At 42.0% G+C, this 11,223-nt stretch overlaps 1 protein-coding gene across 6 annotated transcripts in view; it reads right to left on the reverse strand.

Moving 5' to 3' along the window:
• Positions 1 to 5,102: 5,102 nt before the first annotated feature.
• TACC1 (transforming acidic coiled-coil containing protein 1) overlaps positions 5,103 to 11,223 on the reverse strand; it is a 127,669-nt gene continuing 121,548 nt past the window's right edge. For all 6 annotated transcript variants that reach the window (XM_023516986.1, XM_023516985.1, XM_023516988.1 and 3 more), the window contains 2 exons: positions 10,808 to 10,928; positions 5,103 to 9,720 (listed from right to left, as the gene is read on the reverse strand). In XM_023516986.1, the coding sequence (XP_023372754.1) occupies positions 9,652 to 9,720; positions 10,808 to 10,928 (190 nt within the window). In that variant the 3' untranslated portion in view covers positions 5,103 to 9,651. The remainder of the gene's footprint in view (positions 9,721 to 10,807; positions 10,929 to 11,223) is intronic.

Here is an 11,223-nt window from a genome sequence, read left to right on the forward strand (position 1 = left end):
AATTATTCCAAAAGAATTTTAAAAATGTTTACATAAGCTGCTGGTTGTTTCCCCAATAGCTCAATTGACCAATTTTTTTTTTTTTTTTTTTTTTTAGAGACAGAGTCTCACTTTGTCACCCTCGGTAGAGTGCTGTGACGTCAGAGCTCACAGCAACCTCCACCTCTTGGGCTTAGGTGATTCTCTTGCCTCAGCTTCCTGAGTAGCTGGGATTACAGGCACCTGCTACCATGCCTGGCTATTTTCTTGTTGCAGTTTGGCAGGGGCCGGGTTTGAACCCACCACCCTTGGTATATGGGGCCGGCACCCTACCCACTGAGCCAAAGGCACTGCCCATCAATTGACCAATTATTTTAGCAGCCCTCTGGAGTACCCTTGACTTCTGCCTGTGTGACATCGTGGCAAGTGGTCTTGTTATCTCCTTAACTCAAACCCTGGGACTCAGCCTGCAATTTGATCACGTTTCAGACCATACGTGGAGCCTGGTGACTAAGTCACTTACTCATTTTGCACCGTGTATTACTTGCTTGTAGTCACTCATTGGTGGAGAAAAGAAAATCACCCAAATCTAGTTTAAGACTTACATAAAGTATCTTGTTTAAGGCATATATGAACATTTATAATTTAGAATTCCAATGTGCAAAGAGAGCTAAGTCCAAGGAGAATTCTTGCTTCTACCAGAGGAGGTTTCATTTTTTTCAGGGGTGAGTCTGGTTAGTTTTCGCTAGAGGTAGCAAAACAGAAAGGGGACTCTGACTCTAAACCCAAGTAGCCCGCCCTCTGCTGCCTGGCGGAGGAAGAGCCTGGTATGATCAGGATAGCTGAAGAAAGGATTTTGCTTTTGTTTTTAGTCCTTTTTTTTTCTAAATAGACTTTATTTTATTTATTTATTTTTGGCCACAGCTAGGTTTGAACCCACCACCTCCGGTATTTGGGGCTGGCACCCTACTCCTTGAGCCACAGGTTCTGCCCAATAGACTTTATTTTTTAGAGCACTTTTAAGACCACAGTTGTTTCTCCCTTCTAACTTCCTCTTTCCATCTTAACTGAGGATCAGAAGAGAGTTTTTATGTCCTGTGTTCCTGTTATGAAGATTTGATTTTTTTCTTCACATTACCATTTTCTGTGATTGTCAGTTACTACATGTTCTTATGCTGCAGCTAACATCTGAAAAATAGATACTGCAATCATCACTTACTCTTTACTCTTGTAAAATCCTGGACTGATCCAATGATCCCCTCTCCTCCATGGCCTAAAGTTGGTAGTGGTAAAGTTTTTTACAAACTTGAAAAATTTTTCAGGCTCCAACTCAGTGCTTCATGAAACAGCACTTAGACTGTCACTATTTGCTGTACAAGTGCTCAGTCTTATGTTTCCGTCGAATTCAGATCCTCTGAAATAGGTTTTGACCTGCATTTTGAAAAATAGGGCCCCAAAGATAATAAGCCTGTGGGAGTGGAGACCCCTAGTGACCACTCACACACTGATGCTGTAAGCTGGTGGAGGGAGTCAAATCTTAGTTTAAACCTCTTTTTGCTGAATATTCGTGGCAGTATAAAAATTAACAGGAAGGGAGACAGAAAGAAAAATGTGTCTGGAAAAGTTAGGACAACAAAACAGACAAATTACCAAGGAAGTGCCAGCCTTTCAGGTTAAGCACAGTGGCTCATGCCTGTAATCCTAGCACTCTGGGAGGTGGAAGTGGGTGAATTGCTTGAACTCAGAGTTTGAGACAAGCCTAAACAAAAGTGAGACCCAATCTCTACTAAAAATAGAAAAAACTAGCCCAGAATGGTGGTCACAACTACTCAGGAGGCTGAGGCAAGGGGAGCACTTAAGCCTGAGTCTGAGGTTGCTGTGAGCTATGACACCATCGCACTCTATCGGAGGGCAGCAGAGTGAGACTCTATGTCAAAAATAAATAAATAAAGTGCCAACCTTTCAATGAACTAAAAGGCACATTCCTTATTGCACATCACCAATTTAGGCTGTCTTGGACTCTTAGTATTTTAGTAAAATATTGGGATTATGCCTGAATGCACCAAATTAGCTGTGTTGCTACTTTTGAAGTCTAGAACATAATTGTCTATACATGATCTTACTTTTGAATATTTGTGATTATTAATTTGCACTTTTTTTTTTTCGAGACAGAGCCTCAAGCTGTCACCCTGGGCAGAGTGCTGTGGCATCACAGCTCACAGCAACCTCCAACTCCTGGGCTCAAGTGAGTCTCCTGCCTCCGCCTCCCAAGTAGCTGGGACCATAGGCACCCTCCACAACGCCCAGCTATTTTTTGGTTGCAGCCATCATTGTTTAGCGGGCCTGAGCTGGATTTGAACCCTCCACCTTAGGTCTATGTGGCTGGTGCCTTAGCCACTTGAGCCATAGGCGCTGAGCCGTAATTTACACATTTTAAGAACTCATCACATTTTGTCAATTTATTCTCAGAAATGCAGAAAATACAGGGTGGCTGTCTTCACAGGATGTGCAACTGAACTACTGAGTCTCTGGGCATATTATGAGGGAAACGTTTGGAATGTTGTCTGTCTGAACAGTAAGGAATGTTAGAACAGTGGCTGTAATGACACTCTCGCCCTCCACACCTGGAGGGGGCCTTTCAGAATATAAACCAAGTCCTTCATCTTGCAGACGAAACTGAGGTATAGAGAGGGGCATCCCACCCAAGAAAATGAAAACATGGACTTGGAGTCCATTTGGGGGTTTAGCCCAGAACTGTTCCCTTGTGAGGTGTAGGCTGGCTCTTCACCTCAGAATGCTGTAGCCAAAGCAGACGTGGGAAAAAGTTCTGTGGATTCACCAACTTGTGTCAAGTCCACTGTTGTCAGCACTGCTCAAGCAGGTTTTTTTTTTTTTTTTGAGAGACTCACTTTGTTGCCCTCAGTAGAGTGCTGAGGTGTCACAGCTCACAGCAACCTCTAACTCTTGGGCTCAAGCAATTCTCTTACCTCAGCCTCCCAAGTAGCTGGCAGTATAGGTGCCCACCACAACGCCCAGTTATTTTTAGCGATGGGGTCTTGCTCTGGCTCAGGTTGGTCTCAAACCTGTGAACTCAGGAAATCCACCTGCCTGGGCCTCCCAGTGCGCTGGGATTACAGGCATGAGCCACCACTCCTGGCCAGTTTTTAATTTTTAGTAGAAACGGTTTTTATTTTGAGACAGAGTCTCACTTTGTTGCCCTTGGTAGAGTGCCGTGGCATCACAGCTAATAGCAACCCCAAACTCTTAGGCTTACGTGATTCTCTTGCCTCAGCCTCCCAAGTAGCTGGGACTATAGGCACCTGCCACAATGCCCGGCTATTTTTTGTAGTTGTCATTGTTGTTTGGCAGGCCCGGGCTGGGTCTGAACCCACCAGCCCCGGTGTATGTGTCCAGCGCCCTAGCCACTGAGCTACAAGACTATGCCATATTTGTAAAGGAATCTGGTACATGGGGTACTCAAATGTCATTACTTTCCCATTTGCTAAAAAAATGAATTCCTGTTAATTGAGGAATATCTTCAGTATGTTCTTGAATATACAGTAGAACCTCCATAGTTGATTACCTCCTTAAGTTGACCTAAATTTCGTAGACTGGATGTGCACCACACATACCTATTGGTACAGTAGGCCTAGCTCCTTATGTGGACCACTTCTGAATGTGACCAGTTTGTTAGAGTCCCTTGGGTGGTCAACTTACAGAAGCTCTACTGTATCCGATTTTGACTGGCCCTTAAATGCCTGTAAACTTAGAAAATGATATAAATATTACTCAAACCTGGGAGGACTTAGATTTCAAGAGACTAAAAAGGAATAACCGGTAGTTTTTTTTTTTTTTTTCCTCATTTAAGTGATGGTCTCATTTAAGACCCATACAGTCTTGGCTACATCACTTCTCTCAGTTTAAATTGTAAAAGGAGGCTGGGCACCCACAGCACAGTGGTTAGGGCACTGGCCACATGCTCTGGGGCTGATGGGTTCAAACCCGGCCCAGGCCTGCTAAACAAAATAAATAAATAAGTTGTAAAAGGACTTAAGTTAGCTAGATCATGTTTTCCCATACTCTGTGTCCCCTAGCTACAGCAAGAAATTCATTTTCTGTCATGATCTAATAGTACACATACATTTACATCTAAAACAAATTTCAAGAAACAATACCTACACTTAACTTGTACAATGCCCTCTGATGTTTGCTGTTATAACTTTATCTTATTAAAATATTGATTGCAGGCTAGGCATGGTGGCTTGCAACTGTAATACTACCACTTGGGAGAGCGAGGTGGGTGGATTGCCTAAGCTCATGGACTCGAGACTAGCCTAAGCCAAAGTGAGACACCGTCTTTAAAAATAGCCGGGCATGTGGCAAGTGCCTGTGTCCCAGCTACTTGGGAGGCTGAGGCAAGATAATCGCCTAAGCCCAAGAGTTTGAGGTTGCTATGAGCTATGACATCACAGCACTCTACTGAGGGCGACAAAAAGACTGTTTCAAAAAAAAAAAAAATTTGATTGCAACTAAAAGACCCCATAATCTTGGGTGGTGCCTGTAGCTCAAAGGAGTAGAGCACTGGCTCCATATGCCAGAGGTGGCGGGTTCAAACTCAGCCCCGGCCAAAAACTGCAAAAATAAAAAAAGTCTTAAAAACAGTACTGAAAAAGTTTTTCCTGGTACTTTATTAACCTGGAAGAAATAGAAAACGTCAGCTATTTTCTGCGGGCTGTTCTGTTGTGTTCACACAGCTCCTGCTTATCCTGTGCCCTTCAATGAGTCAGAAACCTTGGGGTGATTCTATTCTTATGATTTGAAATACATCAGGGCAGATAACCAGTCTCCCAGCAAAACCAAAAAGCACCCAGCTAAAAACTTTGTTTGTACAGATGCAAAGCCATGGAAATTTGGATGGCTAGGTCTGCATTTCAAAGTTTGTTTTAATTACACACCCAACCACATGCATAAAACCCCCACAAAATGAGTAGAGAAAATGTCATCTTTTCTATTTTTAGGCCGAAAGAGGCAGCTCATGAAAGCAAGGCTGCCATAAATTTTCACACTCAAGGATAAAACAATTTATAACTAGGAAAAATACTAGCACCATACACACGCCCAAATCTAACAGTGGTAAACAGTTTTTATTCAAGCAATGAAACATGGAAAAAATATATTAGTAATCATTATAATAATCTGTGTGAGTATAACTTTTACAAATATTTACTTGACATATAAAAAGGGAAATTACTGTGCATATAAAATTTATGTAGATGATTACTCCACACGACACTCTCCTGACAGCAGTAGTCAGCGCAGCGCCCGTCTCGCCGACGGAGGCTCCTCACCTCACGTGCTTCATGGCACCCGTGGGGCCACGGTGGGAGCAGATGTGCAACAGACAGTGACTTACTGGCACATTAGCATAATGGGGATCTATTGGCAAACACACTTGCTAACAGTAACACTGAAAAGTTCACTGCTACCTCTGAGATATAAAGAAATGCCTGGATCCTATCCTGACGCCTGAGAAGGGCTGGGGCAGAGGCTGAGGCGTGGGGACCTACACGCTGCCCTGTATCTGAACTGGGTTCAAAGTTTTTACATATCCGTTGGAAAATTCTTCATAAACATAGAATATCAGATAATGATGTGAGTAGGAAATGCTCTTTTGGAGAACATTTCAGAAGCCAGTGAAAGGCAGAAGGGGAGAGAGAGGCATCTTGACGGTTCTAAAGTAAAGGACAGATACAGGGGAGGTTCAGGCCACACCTCAGCGCTGAGCCTGATCTCCACACGTTAAAGCATTATACAGATTGCCACAGGCCAGCATTGCACACATTGTCTCCATATTAGAACTATAACCAGAATATATATTTATATAATAGCTGTAACCATATTATAGTTAATAAAGTCATTCCTTAGGAATCTGGTTTGTCCAAATCTAACTGCATGCTAAGAGGCACAGAAATGGGATTGCATTTGGATGAAAAACTATGAAAAGTGCAATCTTTAGTCTCCAGAATGCAAGCTCTGGCACTAGGAAGTAGGTCTTCACTGGAGAATGAGCCAGTACATTATCTTCCAGAGGAGATCCTTAGAAAGAAGAGTCGATTTCTTTGCCTTTACTATATGGGAGACTCAAGGACTTAACTGGCAAATTGCTTTTTAAAAGTAACTAGAATCTAGAGGTCAGTCAAATCTTTTTGGATAGATGTCTCCTCAAAATACTTCTTTATCAAAATATTTGAAGATGACGACTTCTTAGACCTTTGGCTTGACACTCTGGGATTCCCAGACTATATTTGTTCTTTAATAATAATCTGTTATGTTTTAAATTCTTTAGAATATATACATCTTTACTTTAAATCCCTTTTGTGAATCATTTAATCGTTCAACACCTCATTTCTCTCTTCCCAAGAGAATAAAATTAGAAACGTGGGCTGAGGGCAGGCTCATACAATCCCACGACTACCCAGAGACAAGAGTCACAGACAATTCACAAGACGGCTATGAATTACAATAAAAAACCAGAAAGAAATGTAAAGGGGGCTTTAGAAATTGTACTCCCCTGAAAATGGATGTGTTGAATCACTTCCAACTCATGTACACAAGAGTTACCATGCTGGCTCTTAAAACACCCCCTTTTTGAGCTTTGAAGCCTCCAATGAGCCCTTTGTTACCTTTACTGAAGAGCGTGTTTCAGTCCGGCCTCTGCAGTGAGCCCAGCACATGTGGGGCTGTGATTCTCCCCATTTATAACTAGAACTAATTCAAGCTCTAATAAATATCTACCTACTTGTGTAGAGTTATACAAAGTATGGGATGGGAGAAAGGGTAACTGGCTGGAAAGAAAATTCAATGTGAGCTTTCCTCCAAAATGAAACAAATTTTCCTTAGATTCCAGACCTTATGGAAGGCTGCCAAACCTCAGTTTTCACCACCATGTGCTTCTGCACTTCTAATTTGGGCTGACTCTGAAGAAGCTAGAAACCATGTGAGAAAACGGGGCTTCTCAATGTTTCCAGAACAGTTTTACAGAACAAAAGGTTTGGGTAGGTCATCAGCTTCAAGGGGCTTCTCCAAATAAAATAAATCTCAGGAGCTCTGACTGTAACTGACAGTCTAGCCTACCAAATGGCAAATGTCTGTCTTCCGTCAAATTCTCCAAATGAAGCACTGTTAGACAAAGGCTCTACACTTTGGCAAAGTCAAAAGCTAGAGAGATGGCTCTGTATCCAGAGTCTCAAAACAAACGGAAAAACAAACAAACAAACACCTAGTATTCCCAAACACTCCCTTGGCCAACAGCCTCCTCCTGTTCCCTTTGTCATTTTTGTAACAAGAGGTGTCATTGCTTAACCAGTTATTTGGCCACCACATGTGTTAAAGCAAACTCTCTATACTGTATTCTTATTCTCCAGAGTTCTAAAAAGCTTTTTTAATTTTTAAAGAAAAACACATTTCATTCTGCCGATACTCTTGATTTTCTAGCTGTAAAAGCTATATTTTTATCCTTACTGGAGGATATCCATTTATTAAATTAGAATGGACACTTACTTCCTTATAATCCTCATGGCTGAGAAGCTAGTGACCAATATAAGTGAAGAAGGGACTTTTGGGATTCCTTGTGTTTCAGCTTCATTCAGCAGAGTCTCATTTTTAAGTGGTCTCTTCTACCAGTATGCTGGGGAAAGACAGTCACCTATGTTTTAACATATAGCGACTTTCTTTATACAAAGTAAGCTTAAAAAGATGACTCAGAATTTATAGTGGAGACCACTCTATGCCTTTCATACTTAAAACAGATCAATATAAAATAAGTAAACATGGATATGTCATAAAAACACAGCAGCAAAAAAGGATTAGCAATCAAGGTTTCTTTCTGCAAAATGCAAGATTAATCTCCTTAGTAGTGGAGGACTTAGAAATCAGCTACACCAGCAAGAGACACGTGTTGTTGATACTACGACTGTCAGTACAGCATTCATATTAATCCACAGTGACTATTTTCAAAGCCCAAATGATTGTCAAGCCACTTTTCAAACCACAGATAATTTCTATTGTTCTTCTTTGTACAAAATATTAAGACAATAGGTTTTAAAATACAGCCTAAGCACCAATTATGATAAATGCATATTGGTAAAATGTGACTTCTGGCTTTAAAAGACATTATTGACCTCCCTGGGGCTAAAGATTACACCCATGTGACTAATACACTGTAATGAAAAATTCATTTGTTAAAATTTATAGAAGTTCTCCACTAGGCACAGTTCACTGCTGAAGTTGTATCATGCAACAGTTTTACAAGAAAAGTAGGAAAACACTCCTGTACTGAATACAGTGCATGTCCCCATGAAGACCTCCAGGTGTAAGAGCAAGACAAGAGCGCTTTACAACACTGGCATGGTTGGGTTTTGCCTATCAAATGGAAGGGAATTCACTAGGGTTACAGGGAAAATTTTCATTTTGGGGTTAATGTTCCACCACTCTAAACTGAGTGAGGTAAGAGCTTGAGGGATCTGGTTTTGTTAGCAAAAGCCTCTTCCCTTCACTCCCCTCCCCAGTATTCAAATTGTTTTAAATACTCAAAATGAACTGATTTTTGGAGTAGTTCACATGATTTTTTTTACTGCCTGTTTTGTTAAAAATTCTATCTTAATTTGGAAAGGTTTTTTCGCTTTTAAAAACATCTGAAGAACAATGTATCACACTTATTAACAGAACAACTGTTTCTTTACCTTAAAATTGGTAATGGGGCTACAGTTACCTTTTAATTAAGATGATCTAAACCTTTCACAAGTAAGATAATAAAAATTAAATGTTGATTTCATATCAACAAATGGAAGCAGAGGAGGCTAAGTGACTCTCAGTGCTGAGGGAGTCCCGTATTGCTGTTCACACAGAAGGGAGACACCACTGCTCTCGGTCTGAGGACTGACCAGAGGACAGCTGCACCCAGGAGAGCTGAGGAGTGTCCCAACTCCAGAGCAATAAACCTCATGGCAAAAAGTCTGCCCCAGCTGTGAAAGCCTGAGGCTGTGGCCGTCACATCCTCACTCCCCCAAATTCTTAAGTTGGAAATACTGTCTACTATAGCAAAGTTCTTATCTGACTACGCTTCAGGGGAAAGGCAGCAGCAAATCGACACGACGAAGTGAGGGAGTGTGCAAAAGGACACGCAGAGCTCATTTTTTGTTTATCAAGGGGGAAGCTAAAAATAGGCCAAATGATCTCCTTAAATAAAACCACTGATACTGAAAATTAGAAGATTAAACCAATGGGTCACAAAATGAATCACACAGGTGGTAGAAAGGAGATGATCCCAACAGTAGCCACGGAACCATAAATTTAACGTCCTGGGAAAAGTAAAGGTGACTTTAAAACAAACTGAAGGTAGAGAAACCACAAATCCAAACTCGGCAGCCAGTCTAACTGGAGCTGCGGACAGGGCACGGGAGAGGCCAGCCCAGCCAGGCCATGCCCCGTGGGACCGGCAGCACTCAGGTCTCTCCCAGGGCTGTCTCAGCGGCAGCAAAGCGGGACAGGCAGCAGGAGGCATGTGCTTTTCTTAGTTTTTTTTTTTTCTCTGCAAAGGGGCAATTATTATTGGATAAGGCAAGATAATCGAGAGAAGCAGCCGAATGCATCTGTTGAGCTAACAGGGGAATCTCAGTCAGTCTTTCCCAGCTTGGCAATCAGCTCATCACAGATTTTTGTCAGTTCTTCGATTTCTTGGTTCTGAAAGACAAATGATATGATTGTGCAGGCTACTTTGTATTCCCAGATAAAGGCAACAGTAGCTAAACAGTCCGAAGACTGAATTTACACTGCCTAGACATTCTGATTCAGTGATTTTTAACTTTTCTGTGTTAAGAAGGATTATCGTCTCCTCTGGAAAGTGTTTTTGTATGCACAAAATTATACTTAAATTGAGTATATGGTAAGGACAGGTGCCAGTCCTCAGGAGCTTGTGCATGAACATCTTAGTTCCCAAATTCTCTTTTATCATAAGAATTACCCGGAGTATTTGTTAAAAACACCAGTATCTGGGATACACTTGATCCATCAGCATCTCTGGAGTCTGAGTATCTCAGGAACACTCATGACAAAACTACTCTTGCTGAATGAACCTCACAGGCGTGAGGAGCTAATTAGGGACATTAATAAGAAGAACACTGGAGACATAAAAAAGCTACGAATTGCTTAGTGACAAGTTGGGGTTATTGCTACCACTGATTTTCACTACGTACAGCAGTTTCATAGTTGCAGCCCCATAATATTTGGGGGTAGGTATGTCTTTGTTGGGAATTAGGTGTCCTGTACATTGCAGGATTTTTAATGACACCTTGGCTTTTCCCCATTAGATGCTATGGCATTTTCCAGTGTAACAACCAAAGAAATACATCTTGAGACATGGCCTAGTGTCCCATGTAGGGCTTTAACTACCCCTAACTGAGAACCCCTGGCCAAAGGCAATGAAGGAGGAAGATGGATTCATATTCTGCACGAAGAAGAAAAAGAAAAGGCAGTTTCATGACCCCAACCAAGAAGTGTGTGATCTTCTGAACTTCAGTTACAACTGCAAATGCCTCCCTGCGCCCCCTTGGGAATGATCCCCACATGGAATAGTGCGCCTGAAAGTTTAATGGTTTGACTTGTCTCCAGCTGAGTCAGTTCACAACACAGCTGGAGTCAAGGGTGCATAAAAAGGCAGGGCCCCTTTCATCAGGTCATAAGCTGAGTACGACAAAGACCAAAGCCAGTCACTGCTGAGGGGAGGAACCAAGCGGCTCTGTGGCCGTGCAGACCAAAGCCCTTTCTGTACCTTCTGCTGAAGGGCCCTTTCCAGGGACTCCACCTTCATCTGCTCTTTCCGGAGGCCAGCGTGGAGAGCTGCACTCTCAGCCTTCGCTTTTGTTCGAACCTGAGCGATCTCTTCATTGGCTCTGTGTACGGTGTTTTGTTGGCAGGATAAAGAGACAAGAAGGACATGGTTAGCCATAGTCACAACCAGAGTCAGGACATTAACCACGACATCTGTGGGGCACAGATGCAACAAAACTGACAGCATGGTAAGAGAAAAAACAAGAATTGATGACCTAAATATTTAAATTAATTATAAAAATTTAGTCTGCTGACAAGTGCCAAGAAGTCTGCAAGGCACAAACTGAAGGTAGAATCAAACTCGAGGGCTACAGTGACTTTAAAATTCACATTCACTGGCTCGGAGCCTATAGCTCA

Source organism: Otolemur garnettii, unplaced genomic scaffold (genome assembly GCF_000181295.1).
Source record: "Otolemur garnettii isolate 467f Iridium unplaced genomic scaffold, OtoGar3 scaffold00102, whole genome shotgun sequence".
Lineage (NCBI taxonomy): Eukaryota > Metazoa > Chordata > Mammalia > Primates > Galagidae > Otolemur > Otolemur garnettii.